This window comes from Poecilia formosa, unplaced genomic scaffold (genome assembly GCF_000485575.1).
Source record: "Poecilia formosa unplaced genomic scaffold, Poecilia_formosa-5.1.2 Scaffold105, whole genome shotgun sequence".
NCBI lineage: Eukaryota > Metazoa > Chordata > Actinopteri > Cyprinodontiformes > Poeciliidae > Poecilia > Poecilia formosa.
The window spans coordinates 1128635-1148391 of NW_006800044.1; the positions used below are offsets into that span (position 1 = coordinate 1128635).

Genomic DNA, 19757 nt, shown 5'->3' on the forward strand with positions numbered 1-19757 from the left:
AATTTTCCTCGAGGAATTTTAGTAATCGAGGTACTCGAATCATTCGAGGAATCGTTTCAGCCCTAAATCTCACGATACGATGCACGATATTCTGCTCACGATACAATATATATTGCGATATTCATCAAGCGATACAATTCAATACGCTTTTGCAATTTTCTGAAAGATTTTAGAGGGACAGAGTGATTTTGGTGACATTTTGTGACTGTTGTAGAGTTGGATTGAATTAATTTAACTGAAAACTGATTAAAAGCACCAACTACACAATACCTGGCTCTGGCTGGACATGGACACAGACTTAGTCGACAGCTAGACAAAATGAATCAAAGAAGTGGTGAGAAAACATGTTTCTTTTAATTGAAACGGTACAAACTGTAGCTTACATGCATTTGTAAAGAAAACAAAGTGCACCAAGAACCCTGCTCTGAATAGTTTGATACCTTTTTAACCTTTACACTTAACATCTGAAGGAATCACTCTAAGCCTGATGACCTAATCACTCTCCCGGCGAAGCAAGCAGTGAGTGAGCAAGGTGACAGTTGGATGTTACGATACTTGTGGATGAATATCGATTTTTTTCTAGGAAAGAAAATATCGATATATATCGTAAAATCGATATTACACAGCCCTAATTGAAACTGTGATTCTGAACAGTTTTTGACAACTAGTAAGTTTGGTTAGTTTATGGATATTTTAAATGGAGTCTGATAAAAGCTAAAAGTAATTTTTACAAAATCAATATTCAAGATTTTAATAATGTAACTATGGATTGACTTTAGGGCTACATATTAGAAAATCATGCTGTGGTGATAATATTGGTAATTACTGACAATAACAGTTCTGTTATGAGTCTGTTTACAATGCACATCTATAACTTGTAGTGATATTATCGCACACACTGATATTGCAATAATAATATACTGGCGACATATTGTGCCCGTCTAATTCACTGAAGTGGCATTAATAATATTAAAGCTAATTTCATTTGAGTGCTACTCGATAGGAAAAATAATCTATCTTTATTAAATGTTTAATTTGTAGCACTAGAGAGACTGTCAATTCTGTGAAATATAAATATCAGTTTTATATATTGTGTGTATTATTAATAGCTTTGTCTCCTTTAAATGTTAATATTGAACTACAACCAAAATTTAATATGATTTGAAACGACCAGAAGCAAAACGAACATGGTTGTGTGCATAAAGCCTGGCCCAGGTTTAATTAAACCAAGGCCCAGACTCTCGTAGCATTTATTCAGTGGGAATTGTAGCAGATAGATATGTTTTGCATAATAATTCATTCAGCAGCCAAAACACAAACAATATGCATTGTGCGGTGCTTTTGAGTCAAACCTAAATTGTCCTTAGGTGTATGTGTGCATGTCCACTCATACACACAATTGATGTGATGAAGAAAAAAAACAAGGCATAACAATAATAATAATAATAATCGACATCTCTGTTACAGTGTGCAGCAAGGGTTTTGCAGTTGCTCTTTTTTCCTGAAGTTTTGCAGCCCTTATTGGAGAGCATTTGAATATTTGAATATTTAAACAGGAGAAATCTATAAATAATGCAAACTGTTCATAAATACAGTTTAATCCCATGATACTAAACTCTGCGACTGAATGTTTATGTGCAGGCGACCAAATCAATTTTACATCATCCTATTTTAATTAACCTTAATTATTTAGCTGATATTAATACAAGAATGAATCGAATTTAAATCGGCTGAACTTAATTAAAACAAGCCACATACTTGCAAGTGATATGAAAATGTTATAGTCTCTTACATTTTGAATAACTTTGTGTAATAGAAAGTGTTTTTGTTTTTTTGTTTTTGTTTTTTCATCTTTGGGGCTGCATTCGTGATTTGGTATAAGGCTTAATTTAATTTTCCAGTCCAGTCTTCTTTCGCTTGTTTGAAAAGTTCAGCAGGCACAAAGCGATCCTTTCCGTTTATTAAAACAGATGACTGCGGTTTCCCCGTTACAATTGTTCCATGGGCTTTTCCTTGCACTAAAAGTGGTGAAGGGGGGGAAAATAAATGGCTGTTTCCGTTGAAAGGTTTAGTGCAGCTAACATTTCAAGGACTGTGAATTAAACTGTACTTTTCAATAATACAATTGTCCAAATTGATGAACGTTCAGCAGTCATTTAAGCCAACAACTGATATAGATTTGAATGACCAAAATCAGAAGAGTTAAGAGTGTTGGAGAGATTGTGACAATGAAAGAAAGATGGTAGTGGGGAAGATGTTGGCTAGTTCCAATTAAAATAATTACTCCCAAAGTTTTCCTGGTATTATGCAACTCATTTCCTATTATGCCAACTGGTAGCTTTACAGATAGCTTCAGATCTGCAAGTGTGCTGATAGCGCAACAATTTCTAATCCTGTGAAGTATGATTAATCATTAAAGCTGTATGCTGTGGTGTGCTTTTGTCTTTCAGACCTCAAAGTTGCTGAGACTGTTAACAACGTGAAGCAGGACGCTCCTGCTGAAGCAGAATCAGAAAAGACTGACGATGGGGAGAGTTCTCCAGAGAAGTTGGCAGTTGAGGACCTGCGGGGTGAAGTCGACGCCACGGAGGACAGGGCCGATGACGACGAAGAGGCAGATTCTACAGCTAAACAAAGAAGGTGCCGCTGGGAGTGCAAGGAGTGTGGCCAGAAGTTTAGCCAGCGCGAGATGTTCAACCTTCACCGGCACTTCCATGCGCACGAGGACGAGCTCCTGCCCCCGACCTGCAAAGAATGTGGCCTTACCTTCCAGCACCGCAGCAGCCTCATCAAACACAGGAACCAACACAAAGAAAAAGAGGAGACCCTCGAGACTACAAAGTTGGAGGACGAAATGCGGGCTCCGTTTAGGTATCAGTGCGCAGAATGCAAGAGGATCTTTTCTCAAGTGAGCAAACTGAGGGACCACGACTGCAACAATGCAGCAGAAAAGCCTTACCATTGCACTCTATGCCGCCAAGATTTCCAGTTCAAAGTATCTGTTACCAAGCACATGATGATGCATTCCCGCGAGTGCACCTTTAAATGCCAAGAGTGCAGCCAGACTTTCCCAAACATCATGTCCCTGCGCTTCCACCAGAAATCCCATGCTGCTCTTAAACCGTACGAGTGTCCAGAGTGCGGCATGGCTTTCAAACACTACTCCGTCATGGAAGACCACCGGCGCAAGCATGTCGACAACAGCCGCTCTCACCTCTGCAACATCTGCGGTAAGACTTTCAAGTACAGCAGCCTCCTCCATCAACACCAGTACCTACACACTGGCCAGAAGCCTTTCCACTGCCCGGAATGTGGCAAAAAATTTGCTTTCGCCCAGAACATGAAGGCGCACTGCCGCCAGCACAGGCTACGAGACACAAACTCATCTGTTGAGCCGCCTGGAAAGCAGCCTCTCACTTCTGGACATGAGGCAGCTAAAGGTCCCGAGAAGGAGAACACCCATACGACTGAGGATACAAAACGCACCTTCGGCTGCCCTCTGTGTCCCCAGACCTTCTATGTTGCAGCTAACCTGAGAGCGCACATGCAGTTCCACGAGGACGAGTATGAAAAGCAAGAGAGGCTACTCCAATATCAAGTGGTTCCCAACAAGCACTGGGAGAAGGGACACACCTGTCCACACTGCCCCAGTGTTTTTCGGGATGAGCCTGGTTTAAAAGGACATCTGTTAAGTGTCCACAAGCCAACTGCACAGTATTTAGAAACCTTAGCCGCACCAAAAAAGCAGCTTACTCAAATAAGCAGCGATAACACGCAAGGGAAGGTATTAAATATTAAATCCTACAAGTGTTCAGAGTGCGGGAAATCATTCCGGCACCGCTCGGTGTTAGAGCTGCACATGCGAATACATTCCAAGGACAAGCCATACCAGTGCAAAGTATGTGGCAAGGGTTTTAGATTCAGCAGCTACCTGCAGCAACATCTCATCATCCACACGGGCAAGAAGCCGTACAAATGTCCAGATTGCGGGAAGGACTTTGCCTTCCTTCAGAACATGAGGACTCACCAGAAGCTGCACCAGCAGAAGCCGTTCCGCTGCACCAGCTGCCGTAAAGGGTACAGCAGCGAGACCCAGCTCCAGCAACACATGCTGTCGCATAACGGCGATAAGCCGCACAAGTGCGAGCTGTGTGACAAGAGCTTTGGCTTGGCATACTTGCTCCGCGACCACATGAATACGCACACGGGGGAGAGGCCTCACCGCTGCGAGGAGTGTCACAAATCTTTTTCCTGGTTCAGCAGCCTGCTGGTTCACCAGAAGATCCACGCTCGCAAGAAACAGGGTCTAAGTCACTACAACTCCTACCCTTCCGGTACCAGGATGAGAGGCAGGGGCAAAAGAGGAGGGAGGCCAGCGTGGGGGTGGTCGAGACCATCCGGGGTCTCAGAGATAGTCGCCTCTCCACAAAACCTTTACCCAGTTTCACCTCACAGGGACGCTGACTTGCACAGGCAAGTGCGTCAGCAGCCCTTGCGTACACGTGTGGATTCACAAACGAGGCATCTGACCGAGGCGTGGCCGTCTGAGCCGCACTCCCAAACGCTCCAGTGGAGCGTGGACAGTAGAGAAGCGCCTGCACCTTCTCAACCCCCACAATATGACACTCCAACGCAACCACATCATCAGAGGAGTCCAGGGTGGGCAGATATGCCCTTAATGAGTCTTGGATCGGCTCCGAACTTGGACTCCCACATGAAGGACAGTACTTCTTCTGTCCTGGGCTCTCATGTACCAAAAAAAACCAGCCCATCGGCGGTTAGTGAGATGACGCAACAGAGGCAGCATAAACTGTCGTCATGGAATAGCACACCAACATCCACAGCCATGGCCTCCACGAGCTCTTTGCAGCACGATTTCCCCGTTCCTCCCTCCTACATGGACGGAGCAGCACTGTGGAGTGTCCGGCCCACTCCACTGACAAATTCTCAGAGTTCCCCAAACAAGCTCAGCCAAGACCTGCAACTGCCAAGGTGGCCGGGCGGTGCTGAGCCGTCCACGCCTCCCAAGAAGGAGGAAAGGCTGTGGGACATCAGCGGTCCTCCAGTTATGTCTTCGACTGTTACTCAGCCAGAAAAGACATGGAATGGCTGCGAGCCGCAGAAGCCGTGGGCATCTGGCCTCGCAGTTGCCCCCGCCTCAGCTCAGATAGACCAAAGCAGCTCCATGCCAATTTCAGCTCCCACCTCTCACGGGGTTGCCAACAACTTGTGGGACATTCAAACGCCTCCAGGGGCTCCGAAGACTGTGAACTCTGTGGAAAAATTAGTAAATAACCAAGAATTTCAGAAACAGGTGTCGCCCAGCTGGAGCAGCGTGCAGACCCCCACTCAGAAGGTCCCGATCTCCATCCAGTACGAGCCTCACCGTTTCAGTCAGGGGATCGGAACTCCAGTGTGGGCCTTCCAGAACAACTCCGTCGGACCTCAGACTCTGCTTCCCGGCCAGCTCAAGCCAGGGGGCGGTCAGGAGCTGCAGCAGCAGCAACCAATGGCAACGGCCGCTCAGATAATCATAAACCAACCTTCTCCTTTTTTCTCCCCTCCGCTCGCCCCTCTACCTCCTCTGGCTTTGCCCGGCCCTCACCCCCTGCACTCTGTCGCGGTCGGTGCGATGCCCAGACCTCCACACCCCAATATCTTTTTCACGCCACAGCCGGTCATGACTGAGAGACCACATATGCCGCAGACCCTGCCCCTACCTCAGCTCCCGCCGCAGACCGAAGCTCACAAACTCGGATCCCGTCTGCCTTTTCCCCCGGAGCGGCTTCTCCAGTGCATGATCTGCGGGCTCTCACTTCCCCGTGAGCTGGATCTACAGATGCATTACCTGCAACATGCACAGGGGGAGATATGACATTTCTACACTAGTAACAAAACTTAGTTATGTTTTTATAATTGTCTGTAAAACCTCATTCATTTGACACTTTGCTGTTTTGAATGGAAATAATACAAAAAGAGACATATGTGAAACTAGACCCAATTTGCACATTTGATTTTAAAGTTTGTAAGACTGTGCAGTGTGTTTGAGTAGAGGATGTACACGTGTGTTGAATTGGTTTCACCGTCTTAAGATCATTTCAGCGGTCCAGATTAATGAGGTTCTGCAGGCTACATTTCATTTATTGCCAATGACATTTAGATTTAGATCTTATTAGGAAGTTTTCTAGTTCAGTCCACATGTCTTGAACCATTTGTACTGTGTTTCTCCATGTACAGTATACGGTGTGCCTTTTATGAGTACAGTCTGCATGTCTGCTGTCTTGGTATTCTAGGCCCTAGTTTGTGCTTTTAAAGTAGAGTAAACGGTGTGACCTCATCCTGTTGAAGACAGCGCAACACAAAATGTGCTGAAAAGATTGGGGTTATGAGGTAAAATTTCTTTTAAAGCATACATTGACTTGCAAAAATATTTATACCTCATAATTTTATTTTTTATTTTTTTTTCATTTTTGACACTTTACAACCAGAAACATGAATGCATCTTTCTGGGATTTTATGTGATAGAAAGTATTAAAAAACTGCAAGGTGGATCATGAATTAATCCAAATTACTTTTGGAGACAACAGAATAAGCCTGACAAGGCACACCAGTTTATTTATTTGTAAAAACTTTGCATCATTTTACTGCCACTTTGTGGTTATACGTTTTTTCTCATAGCATAAAATCCTAATGCTATACGTTTATGGTTGTACCGTGACAGGACGTATAAAAAATTAAAGGGGTATGAATAATTTTGCAAAGCACTGTACAAATGAAAGCTGCTGGCCTACCGGTGTAATCTCTGCTAGAAAGTTCTCGTATGCACACAGAGCCATGGGCTGGGTCCAAATGTCTTGCCAATCAACACAGTAACCATTGTGGGAATCTGGCTGAAGCAAACTGTCAATAACAAAACTAACCATGTGTGATTTAAAAGCTCCTTTTATGTGAAAAGTTTTCAGTAAAATGAATCATGAATATTTAGTCACCATTAGGAAAGTATGACACTGTTTGAAAGTGAATTTTGTAATAAACCAGATTTCAATTTGTGATTTGTCTTCTGTTTTTTCCCAACAATAAGACAAACTGGTGTTAAACTTTAGTCAAATTGATCCTGTGTGAATTAAACAGAAATGTACCTATATTTATAAAACCAATTCCCACCTATAAGTGTTTAAATGTATTTTTGTGATCAAACATTTCATTCCATGACTGTAGCTCTAGTCAATTTCCGATTCTCATTTTCCCTGTTTTTAAAAATGGAGTAGCTTCACTGGGATATTCAGTCTGAAAACGTTTTACTGCTGTACAATAAACACACATTTATTGTTTGTAAAAGAATAATTATTCCCTTTCCTGTGCATTCATTGGTTACAAAACTGACCCTTCTACCTCTACCTGTGGTTTTAGCATGGAAGTTTCTCCCATCATGTCCTTACATTGGATTAAATAAAACCTACCTTTGATTATAACATTGTTTGGTGCTATGTTTCACACATCTGAAAAGTAATTTTTAATTTGCATGTTTATTGTATTTTATCTTGCAGTTTGGTGCTTTTGGAACGCCAAATGTCCTAAAGTGTCACATTTAAACAAATATATACATAATTAAATGACTGCTTAAAATGCCAAAAATGGTTACAACTGGAAGCATACTTTGGCAATTTGTAAAATAGAACTGTTGTTGAACCTCTATATCAATTACTCACAGATGTATAATCAGTCAAAACTTAGCCCAATTCAGTAGGACAAATTATTAAACATTTAAATTGGGACTCCATTAATTATTAAAAACATAACTGACCTAGATAATTTTATTTCCAGGCCATGAGTAATTTGTAACGGAACCGAAGCTGGGATTAAAAAAAATACAGAAATTAGAAAAATGGTTTTGCTAAATCTAAACTGTTGGTAGAATAAATTACATGTAAACAATTATGAGTGCATGCAACTGTTTATCAAATATATTTTAAACCTTTGTTGTGAATTTAAAAAGTATTTAAAGATTACCTTAACTTTTGACACAATGAGCACTTGATGTCAAAAGCCCTACTAAGTCTAAATCTGATATAGTTACTCAAAACTGGTTCTATTAACATTTTGTAGACTCCAGGTACCATAAGTAAAATTATTTCTGATTCATAAAAGCTTGACCTAAAATCTTTCAAAAGAAATACAAAACTGAAACTGCATTTTTGCTTTACATTTTTGGGAATATAATTTTGGAGATAATGTTAGCAAAACAAAACACAGAAATAACAAAACGAAATATACAAACATTGAAAACATGTTTCTTAAAAACAGAACCATATTCAGCTAACATTTGAACGAACGAGACCAATGAACCAATTGAATAACTAAAACACAAGTCAATTAAACATTGTTCCCCGACTGATGAAACTCGTATTTAAGTGTTTTTTTATTTAAGTCTGATAAGTCTCCAGCAGGAGGCACTGATCGTGCATAAGTAAAAACCAAAACAGAAGAAGAAGAGCTTACAACCGACTTAAATGCGCATGTGTAAAATAGCAATCCGTTGTAAACAGTGGAGCATGTATTGTTAGAATGTGATAAATACTCAGAGGGACGTCAGCTTTTAAAGTCATTATTAAGTAGAAAGAATATAGGACTGTCTATGATCAATCTACTAGGTAATAAATCAAATTATGTTAGATATATTTTATTTAGGTTCTTAAATAACACTGGGTTAATGAGTGGTATTTAGAATATGTGTAAGTATGTGTGGGTATGCCAGTACATGCTCATGCATTCTTACATGTATTTAATGAATGTGTTAGATGTGAATTTGCACATTGTACACATCATTGAGGCGTGTTAAATTCCCTCTGAGATCGCTAATGACCACACTCCAGTCTGGTAGGTGGCGGTAAATGCACCTTAAGTTGGATGCCAGCCGCCAATAAAAATCAAAAGAAGAAGAAGAAGAAGAAGCAATCCGTTGATTAACAGTTGGTGTAATTGTGGTGATCAGTTGTTCTGTGCTCTACTATAGTAAACTCTCACTCGTATTAACGTCTGCTAATCTTTCCCTATCCGAGCTGTTTGAGTATTATTAAAGAGGGCACACTAAATCCGCAGCTTGCCTAACGAACATTAGCGAAAGGTAGCTAACGTTAGCAAACATACACAAGGCAAGATGGACGAGACTTCTGCAGCAGAGATCGGAGAGGAGAGAGCTGAAAACGTGGCCTGTAATGTCGACAAAGACGATGAAAACAACGAGGATTCATCTGCTAAGGATGCCGCTGACAGTGAGTATCCGCTTGTTAAACACCAGCACAAAACAGACCGATATGTTGGGCAACCATGCTGCGATGGTTACCTTTTCTGCACTAACTTTAACCTAATATCATAAACATACACGCTTTAGACTAATACTCCAATTTAAGTGTAAAAAGAAAAAAAAAAGCACGAATTTGCAAACTTGCGTTATACAATTACCGGGGTGACGAGTTTTGTTGCATTAGTAATTTTTTGATAGTCACTGTGTGTGTAATACCAGACCAATGTTTTGTCAAGCCCTTTGTCCTAATTTACATTTTGCCTCCAGAAGGCTAAACGTTCTTGCTTATTAATGTTAGTTTTATTGATCGGTATTAGTCTAACCAGGGTTTCTGAAGGTCTACATTTTATTTAAGAAGCCGGGTGCTTTTTTTTAATCGGTATTATTCGTGTAAATCTATTGAATTGCTGTTGTGTTTTGCTCAACTAATTAACCATCAATGCTAAAATGCATACATATACCTGAATCAAACTGTCTGTTTCTAAAAAGCATAAATGTGGTAAAGGCTAAGCTTGTCATAAAAAACTAATTTATAATATATTTAGCTATGTTTGGTACATTGCAGATAAAATGTAAGACACTGGTTTAATCTGAAGGCATTCAAAGAACTTTTCATTTGCACCAAGATCAGATCTGAGATGAGGAGGTTAAAGACTGAGGCAGCTGAATCCTTTAAAAAGATTTTTGGGTAAAACTGTGTTATTCATATTCTTTATATGACTAAATCTGCTTAAGTGATCTTTGAATGTTCTACCTTTTATAGTAGATAAAATAAAGGTTAGTGAATTCATGTGAGTTAACTTGGAGATAAAACATTCTAATTTGGATCAAAAATACATTTTCTTTAGTTAAATTCTGGAATGAATTTAACTAGTTCTCTAGGATTTTTGAATTTTAAAGAGACTGACGTACAACTAAAACATTTGTTGTCACTATGTCCACTGAATGTTTGTCAGAAATGTTCCCTTTGCACAATAATATCTGGTTGGGTTCTGTCACAATCCTCTTGAAGGTTGTTTTATTGTATCTTAAGTTTTTAAAGCAAGCAAATTGATTTAGATTCTGCTGAATGACATTCACTAGATAAGACCACGATCCTGTCATTTCTCTCTACTCTATCACTATTGTCACACTCGTTCTGTGATCCCATTTCACTATTACAGCTTATAGTAATTATGATGACCTCTGGAGGTTAATAGGAAGGGGCCCAACTTTGATCTCCGACTCTGTGTTGGGTCCTTTCAGCTGATAAAGTGTAAAGAACACATGTTGGTCATTGATTGGAAGTGATTTAAAATGGGCCAATTATTCAACTTTGAGGGGGGAAATAAACAGTATAAAAATGAAATGCATCAAATTCTTTTATTTTTATTCATGTGGTTGCTATATAAAATAACCTAAATGTGGTTTGAATTGTTAGTGTTGTCATCAGGTGGTTTATGTCACAATTTATATCATGGATTTCACATGTGAGTCATGAACACAGTGAACCTTTAGATTTGGTGTTCTGTAGAGATTTATTTAAGATCATTTAAACATGATTACACTCCCTGTTTTGCTGGAATCACTCAAATTTAAGACTGAGTGCAAGTGAGTGTGGTTTAAAATGTGGCATTTAAACTCGCTTTCTATAGTCACATGCATTATTAAGGTCACTTTTTCGATTGTCCTTGTGTTTTAAAAAGTAGTTGTTTAAAGCAAAAAAATGGTCTGTAGTCGAACACTGAAAGAAGTTCATTTCTGTTCTTTAAAATGAATGTAAATTTTCTGTAGTCTCATTTTGTGTTTTTTTTTTTTTCCTGCAAACTTTAATGTGGTAAAAATAATAATAAAAACATTATTTAAGCCTGTGTTTTGTATATATTTTCTTTTAATTCCTTTCTTGGAAGCAGGAGTCTCTTTGACCTCCTATTTTCCCGTTTCTATTTCTAGGGGACGAACTTTTCTGCTGTCGGGATTGCGGAGAAGCTTTCGGCGAGGAGGCTGCGTACTTGGAGCATCGCCTTCAGCATCCTCCACAAAACACGCATTTAGACAGCCAGTCTGATGGTTTACTTGACTCTGAAAAGGACAACAAAGCACTTTATTTTTGCTCTTACTGTGCACTGTCATTTGTTGAGATGAGCGAACTGCACTTACACATGAAGGACCACGATCAAACCTCTCTGGAGGGGTCTGATGTTAATCCTGGAGCAACAAAACAGCACGCCTACGAATGCTCAGATTGTGGCAAATCGTACACAGTGATTGGACACTTCCTCAACCACCAGCGCTCACACAGACAGCCCTCCAAATCGGTTTTTCACGACTTGGAACATTTAAAAAAGAAATCGTTTCAGTGCGAATCCTGCGGAAGGAATTACTCTCGTGCTTCGGCTCTCGATGCTCATCGCCGTTGCCATCAAGAGAAGCTGGTGAAGTCGAAAAACAGGAGCTCTGGAGAAACAGTTCAGCCAGCAGAGCCGCCAGCAGAAGTAAAGCCATGTGAGAATCTGACTGAAGAAGACGGTGACAAACTTTTTAAATGTTTGTGCGGCAAAGCTTTTTCTAGCATGATGCGGCTGAAAACACATCAGCGATTCAGCCGTAACACGCTCTGCTCTCCGGAGGAGATGAAGCAAAAACCAAAGAAGGGCTGTGGTGAGTTTTACTGCAGCGAGTGCAACAAGGCGTTCAATGGCCACATCGCCCTCTTTAACCACCAGCGCTGGCACACTAATCACTCTGATAACACCACAAAAAGGTTTCCGTGCGAGGAATGTGGGAAAGAGTTCATGACTCTGACGTTTTACTATAGACATCAGCGCACGGCACACAGCGACGAGACCCCGTCGAAATCGTTCCAGCATCAAGTCTGCCAGCTTCAAAAGAAGGCATTTGAATGTAAAGATTGTGGGCTGAAATTTTCCAGGGCTTCTGCGCTTCAGTCCCATCAGCTCCAGCACACCGACGTTTTCAGAGAAACGGAGAAGGCGCATTCAGAATCCACTCTGCCGTCTCAACGGGGATCAGAAAGTGAACAGAAAGTTGGCGAGCACGTGGAGGCTTCAGTGGAAGGAGCAGTGAAAGCAGAAACCATCCCCCCCACCGATGTGGGTGGAGAACAACAGACAAACGAAATGGATGAAGAGATGGAGAGCTATGAACCGGGCGACTTTAACGTACAAGTGATCAGTGCAAGTGAGTCCGAAGACGAGGGTCTCCAAGAGACAGATCCCGATCTGGAACTGCTGTGCGAGTCGGATCAGGATATAAAGGAGGACGGCGAAGTATACCCTGGAAGTCTGGTTTCAAAACCGGATGCGGATTTGAAAATAGTCCAGATTGACTTTGCGCAAAGCTTGCAGAGTCCGCCAATAGAGAATGAAGCCCAGCTTAAAACTGCAGAGGAGGAGAGATTTGGTTGCCCCGAGTGTTATCGGTGGTTTAATAATCCCTCGTCGCTGCGCGTCCACAGAATGTGGCACAACGTTCGTAGGAGAAGACATCAGACTCAAGGTCAGTCAGTGGAAGTTTATAATTGTGACACATTTCCTCATGAAACACAAAGCAGTGTTTCATTGATTCAGGCCGAAACAAGCTTAGAAGAGACCGCTTTCACGTGCAGTGACTGCGATCAGGTGTTCACCCAGTTACCTGCTTTATTGTCGCATCAGTTACATCACCCCAAAAGAAAACAGTTCCAATGCCCACATTGCACATCATCCTATTTGCATGCAGCCAGCCTGTACAACCATTTGAAAACCTGCACAACACAAAAGAGGGAGACTATTTCCGTCAGTAAGAAAGAGTACAATCCAAAGAAAACCCTTCTGGGTCCAAAGATTTATCACTGTGAGCAGTGTGGGAAGGGTTTCTGGTCCTTGGGGGCATACTCTCACCACAAGCAGAATCAGATGGAGTGCATCGATTTGAGGCTCAGGAAAGGCGTCTCAGGATCTTTGCACTCCAACGGACGCTCGCGCTCCACCATCAAGGTGGCGTGTCCCGTTTGCGGCAGGAAGTTCCGCCACAAAGGCATCATGGCGCTGCACATGCGCAAGCACGAAAACGGAGACCACAAGTGCGAGATCTGCGGCCGCTCCTTCCGCCTTTTTTCCAGCTTGCTGAGGCACGAGGTGGTGCACAGCGACCTGTTGCTCCCACCACCTGCTAAGTCCTTCCAGCATCAGGTGGAGCAGCTGAAGAAGAACACGTATGCCTGCCCCGACTGCGGAAAGCTGTTCTCACGGGCCAAAGCTCTGCAGTTTCATATGAAGAGCCACGGATACGAAACTGGCCACTCTCCATCGTCAACGGGAACTGCGGAAGCTCTGAAGGATCTGCAGTGTGAGACGTGCTTTGCACATTTCACCAAGAAGTCCTCCTTAAGGGCTCACCAGAAGCTTTGCAGGAGTAGATGCAGTGAGGGAGGAGGGACGATAGAGCAGTCTGAAAAGGATGCTGCAAAACCCGAGGGTGTGGATGCCAACATGCCAGAAATCTCCAAGCAAATAAACGAAGGGGGTAGTGGTGCACTAAAGATGGAACAGCACCTAAAAGGGAGTGATTCAGGCTCAAATAAATGGAAGTACCAATGCAAGATATGTAACAAAAGCTTTTCAGCTGTTGGAGCCATGAACATTCATAAAAGAACTCACATTGAATGCAGCAAAGGAGTGGCAAAATCAAATTCACCCATCTCTCTAGTGTTCAAAGGAACTAAAAAAGACGAGCAGAGTAAAGGACTGATTCACTGTTCAGACTGCGGAAGGCGTTTCACCACCAAGTCGGCGCTCGGCTCCCACAAACGGTGGCACAGAAATGAGAAATGTTCGCCGTCCTCACTCGAAGGTACTCTCAGTTCCGTCGGTCATAAGACGGAGGACGAAGATTTTAAATGTGAGAAATGTGGGAAACATTTCTTCAACCGTCACGTCCTCCAGCGCCACTGGATCTTTAATCCTCAGTGTCTGACCGGAATGGATAAAGAACCAAATGCAGATCTGGAGAGAAACGGCTCAGCAAAGCAGTTTTCATGTCCGGAGTGTGACCAGACATTTGGGCAAGTTTCACTTTTAGCTTCTCATTATGAAAAGGAGCATCGTAAAATTTTGGAGTCGGGAAAAACTCCCGGAGAGCCGTTAGCTCTCGCCTCAGAACAAACTGACGTCAGCTACGCTGGGAGTGAATCCTTGTCATCTGTCTTGAAGACTAAAACTCATCAGTGCCCCCTCTGCTCCATGACTTTTGAAAAAGCGAGAGGTCTTCGCGCTCATAAATGGCAGGCCCACTCAGAGGGCAAAAAGAGCAAAATTAACCTTCTGCTGAGAGAAAATGTTGAACAAAGGGCCTTAAAGGATGAAGTGGAGCAGACCGACCATACTGTGATCAGTTCTAAAGAAATGAAGGAAGCTCAATCGGACCCTGTCGGACCGGTCTTGTATCTCGACTCAGGGAAAAAGTCCAGCTCTGCAGAGGCTCCGCATCCCCTCAGTAACAGGGCTTGCTTAGAGGTGAAGCAGAAGACGGAAACCGCTGAAGCCACAGACGAGGTTCTCCCTCCGCCGAGCCGTCTTTCTGAACACACAGTGAAATACCTCTTCAAGTGCGACAAATGTGGCAAAGCTTTCCAAACCGAGGAGCAATTGGAAAGCCACAAGATCAAGGCGAAGAGCCGGCCCTACTGCTGCGCCCTGTGTTGCCACGGCTTCTGGACGGAGAGCCAGCTGCAGCAGCACCTGGCCTGGCACGACCAGGTGCGATGCCGCCTCCCTAGTGAGGTGCGCCTGTGGCTCAGCTCTGCTGTGACCTCAAAGCCTTTCAAACCCAACTCCCCCAACGACAGCAAAGGAAAGCTTCTCCCGCCTCCTGCCGCGAGCGAACCCACCCGCCCTCGACCTCGTCAGGCTGTCGACGTGCAAGCATTCGCCGACGGCGCGACAGAAACACAAAGTGCAGTGCATCAACAGCGCGGCGTACCGCTGCTCCATTTGCCCCTGGAGTTTTAGTCGCATAGGATTTTTTTGATCATCTCTTCCGGAGACCCCGGCGGCCTTAATCTGCCTTGAATGTGAATCCCCTTCACCAGCATCTTACATCGCATGAGCGTAGATTGTGTTTTTGCTTCATGTTGCACCTTTGTGATGCTTTTGACTCCCCTACTCTCAGGCTTTCCTTTACACTGGACCAGTATCACTGTAAATGTGGATGTACAGCTGTTTTCATAAGCTTCTTATGTCTAGATGAATGTCTAAACTTTGCTCAACAGAACGATGGATATTATTACATTGCCAGAACTGATGCATTCATGTTTTAAAGATGCTTCATTAAAAAAATGCACTCTAATTCAAAGGTCTATAAAATAGATTGAGACTTTATATGTAGACATTTCCTGCTGTTTTAAAATGCTGTGAATTTTTTAGTTAAGGAAGTACTGCTGTACATATTTCCCCATCAATTGGCAGATTAGTGAAGTAGTTTGTCTATTAACTATTAACATTCTTCAGTGTTCGATCTTTTTTCTTTGTAGCTGTGTATCTCTGTTGTGGAAAGACTACTCCTGAATATGGTGTTTGTTTCTACTGAATCGTTGTAAAATAGAAAAGACTTAGTTAATATATTTCTTATTTTCATTTCTTTATGAACGGTGTTTCATTTGATCCTATAAATTGCCGTTTCAGAAACTGAAGAAAATAAAATCGTTTAAATCTTGCAGTCGTGTTGTTGATTCAGCCTCCATTTGTTCATCGAATTGAATAGTTTATGATGATTTTTTCTACATTTATTTACCTTGAAGTGTTTATACATGGTTTCACGTTTGTCTGAAATAAAAAAACAAAAAACTTTATCCGAGTAATAAGGTATCGGAGTATTTACTAAAAAAAAATCAACTTCACTGATAAAAACCAAAGTCTGTGCTGGGAATCTGCTGCTTCTTGTGATTATAGTTTAACATCTTTGGGTATTTGGAGCTCAGCTTGATCTTCAGTCCTCAATAAACCCCCTTTTTTTAAGATTTGTACATCAAATTTGTTCTTTTCTGTAACTCTGAATTCATATCAGTTCATTGTTTTCTCCCTTTCTTCCAGCATTTTGTTTCTGGAAACAGCCACATTGAACCAGGGTTGTCCAAACTGTGGTCCAGGGGCCATTTTCTGCTCTTGGAATGATTTTCTTCTCCCAAACGCATTTAAAGAATTGTTCAAATTTGGCTTGTTGGCACAGGCTGCAGATGCAGACTCTTTTTCTTTTCTTTTAGGGTAAGATTATTTTCTGTCAAATTAAAGGTTAGGTGCCACTTAAACAATTAGGAATCTCTTAAGCTTTAGGTTTAGTAAGGCAAATGTGTGAGAAACACTTTTGGACATTTAAATTAGAAATGATTTGTAGATTCCTTTCCTACAAAAAGCAAACTACTTCAATAAGTGATGCACATTAAGATTTTTCCCTGAGCAGCTTAAAATATATATAGTAAATTAATTTTGTATTGTTGAGTTTAAAAACATAAGTTGACATTAAAGGGCTTTTGACTTGCTGTTTAGTTTGAATACCACTGACTTAAACCATGGCATATCAAATTAATCTCCTTTGTAAAGATATATTTTCATTGATTGTCCAGAAATTATTTTAGACTTAATTATTAATGGGTTTAGTTAAATTGCATAAATGGGCACACATTACTCCACAGAGGGGAAATTCGTGTAATGCAGTATAAACTGTATTTTACAATCGGTTTTCACTTCTCTTGGTTCAGATTCCTCTTTGGATCAGCTGACTGTTGTAAAATATTTTAAAATTATTTTAATCCCCGATTATAAAATTAATTCAAAGGGACCTGACCCATCTTTAATAATAGTCATTCAAGCCGTTTAGTGTATATACATCAAGTTGTTTCTAATTTTTGGTTTTCAAGATGCCAGTAAAGCATTTCTAAGGTGGATTAAAATAGCTTCTTTGTCTGCATGACAAGTTTCTTCTGACTGCAGGTAAAGTTAACCCTTTGGCCAGAGTCCTGACTGGAATATTATCTGTGAAAGGAGCTAAAGATTAGAGGGAACCTTGAATTCTTTTAGAGATTCCAGTCCCATTTCCAAACAGAATTAAGTTTCTTGGATGACTTGGTACAATTTTCAATCTTAAGTCTTTAGGTGTATGAATAACACTGGTTTGACTGTATGTGCTTCATTTAATTATTTTTCTTAACCTTCGTTAATGAACACCTTATTTAAGCATCGTTGTATAAGGTAAAGTAATTTTACCTTGTTATAGTTTTACTTTGTTCTAAAATTTAAAAACATGGGTTTATGGTTTTCTTTTAAAATGTTCTGCCAGTGTTGTAGGCATAAACAGCTTTTCAAGTTGAACAAATTGCTAATTTAAAAACATCAACGGAAATTAATTCGGATAAACCAGACAGGACAGTTTCTATGTGAAATACTCACCTTTTTATTTTTTTTATTCTTTTCTTTGCAGCCAAAGAGAATGACATAACATGCGAGGACTGTGGCCTGACGTTTACTGTCATGGACGCCTACGAGACTCACCTGCACCAGCACGCACTGGACGAGGAGGAAGCCCAGCTGAGAGACAACGAAGCTCCCACACAGCAAGATGAAGAAAACGAGTGTGAAGACCAGAGCTTCGGTGTGGATGGTTGTGATGCAAACGGTTCGGCCCAAACCCAACATCCTCAGTTGATGCAAAGCAGTCGGTATCCTGTGAATCCCACCAGATACACATGTGCAGCTTGTGGGAAGAGTTACACCTACCTCGTTTCCTTTCAGAAACACCAAAAAATGCATGAAAAACCGCGTGAAAAAGAAAAAATCCAGAGCCCGGTTGATCCAAACCTGCGTCTGTACGAGTGTCCAGACTGCGGGATGTCGTTCATCAGGCGAACGCGACTGGTCAGCCATCTGAGAGTTCACAGGTCCAAGAGGCGCGGTAATCTGCCCAAATGTGATCAGTGCAACAAAGTCTTCATTTCTGTAAAGACGTGGACGGCTCACCTGGAGCTGCACAAAGAGAGACGGTTCTGGTGTTTGAGCTGCGCTCAGGGCTTCCTGAATGAAGGGTTGCTGGACAAACACCTGCAGAATCATAGTCGACGACTGCAGAACCACAAAGCTGACGACAGAAGCATCCACGACGCCAAACCACCAGCGAGTCCTCCAAAAATGCAACGCAAACAAAAGCCTCATGTTTGCCTTCACTGTGGCAAGAGGTTCTGGCGTTCTAGACAACTGTTTAGACACACACAAAAGCATGTTAGACGTGAAGGCAGGGTCGCCACCAAACCTCCAGGGAGCTCTGTGATTTATCGAGAGACGGGAGACATTAAAACGGAACCGTCTATAAGCGAAGGAGAAAAGATGGAGGTGGATGAGAGCATCGAAGAGTTGCAGGTGAAGGAGGAAGACATGCAAGTTGAGGGGCAGAGTCCATACGCGGCGGCGGCTGAGGACGGGGATCAGGACGACTCTGAGGATTCAGACTGTGGAGAGCCTGGTCATCACTATGAGCTTTCAGAACCTCGCCGCTCGGACGACCAGCCGGACCAGCCAAGCTCAGAAGCTACACAGTCACCAACTGGAGGGGAGACGGAGAAATCGGAGCCAAAACTGCACAGAGAGCATAAGTATTGTGAATGGGAGTGCATTGAATGCGACATGGGCTTTGATGAAATGGCAAAGCTGCACTCGCATTACGTAAAACACGCAACAGGGGAGTTACCCATACCAAAGGAAGAAATTGAGGTTTAAAACCTTTCAAAAGGTTTTTTTTTTTTTTGTCTTTGTATTGCTATAGGATTTCAGCTTCTTAATAAAATGTTTTTTTAACCATGTAAGAAATGCTTCCGAGTGTTTGAAATTTAAATGTTTGTAAGACGACATACAGAAATAATGGGGAAAATGTGGAAGCTGTAAGCAAAAATAATGCATGCTCATACTTTGTAAAACCAAAATAAAAATAAGTCCATCCAAACTGAGCTGAATAGTCACTTTGCTTTAACATCCACAAAGTTGTGTATGAATTGATTTAATAAGCAAGTGGACTGAAAATTATACATATAGCCAATACTCTGTAAATAATACATTTTCAACTGCAAACCTACATTTTCTACCAGTTGTGTACATCCAATCAAACTCAAATCTTCGCAAATTCTTCTTTGCAAAATGACTCAAACTCATATTAAAGAGAGTGTGTGAGTGTCGTGGAAAAAATTACTTTAGCAAGTCTGGATGAGAAGAAATAAGAAATTTATTAAAACCTTACAAGGTGAGAACAAAAGTACAGAATCAAAGGAGTCTGTCAAGTCTGCTATGACCAACACTAGATGTGGCTTCCTTTTATGGGTTCTGGTCAGAGAAGACGGACTTGATTGGATGATGGGTGTGAATCTTTGATTGTTATATTAGGGAGATGGTCTGGCCATTTCCCTGATTGGACAATAGGTGTTCTCCTTGACCAA

The 19757-nt window shown here is 41.8% G+C and overlaps 3 protein-coding genes across 5 annotated transcripts in view; 2 read left to right on the top strand and 1 right to left on the bottom strand.

Annotated features, from left to right (window-relative positions):
- LOC103143143 (trypsin-3-like) overlaps positions 1-4324 on the bottom strand; it is a 19410-nt gene extending 15086 nt beyond the window's left edge. The window contains exon 1 of the mRNA XM_007559560.2: positions 4319-4324. The gene's annotated coding sequence lies outside the window, so the exon portion shown is untranslated. The remainder of the gene's footprint in view (positions 1-4318) is intronic.
- Positions 1-7470, top strand: part of LOC103143187 (zinc finger protein 420) — a 12157-nt gene extending 4687 nt beyond the window's left edge. For both annotated transcript variants that reach the window (XM_016675018.1, XM_016675019.1), the window contains exon 2: positions 2451-7470. In XM_016675018.1, the coding sequence (XP_016530504.1) occupies positions 2451-5875 (3425 nt within the window). In that variant the 3' untranslated portion in view covers positions 5876-7470. The remainder of the gene's footprint in view (positions 1-2450) is intronic.
- A 1369-nt stretch (positions 7471-8839) lies between these two features.
- LOC103143190 (zinc finger protein 420) lies at positions 8840-19272 on the top strand. 2 transcript variants are annotated; one of them, XM_016675035.1, is made up of 3 exons: positions 8843-9272; positions 11237-12802; positions 17759-19272. In XM_016675035.1, exons 1-3 carry the CDS (start codon positions 9158-9160, stop codon positions 19045-19047), a joined length of 2970 nt encoding a protein of 989 aa, XP_016530521.1. In that variant the 5' UTR covers positions 8843-9157; the 3' UTR covers positions 19048-19272. The 2 variants fall into 2 exon arrangements, with proteins under 2 accessions (XP_016530520.1, XP_016530521.1); XM_016675034.1 differs by lacking the exon at positions 17759-19272 and having other exon boundaries at positions 8840-9272; positions 11237-16138.
- The last annotated feature ends 485 nt before the right edge of the window (positions 19273-19757 follow it).

What these genes read in the sequence shown, in the direction of transcription:
- LOC103143190 (XM_016675034.1), top strand. Translation starts at nt 9,158, where the DNA reads ATGGACGAGACTTCTGCAGCAGAGATCGGAGAGGAGAGAGCTGAAAAC. An exon ending in TGCTAAGGATGCCGCTGACA is followed by an intron (nt 9,273 to 11,236) that starts GTGAGTATCCGC and finishes TTCTATTTCTAG; the next exon opens with GGGACGAACTTTTCTGCTGT.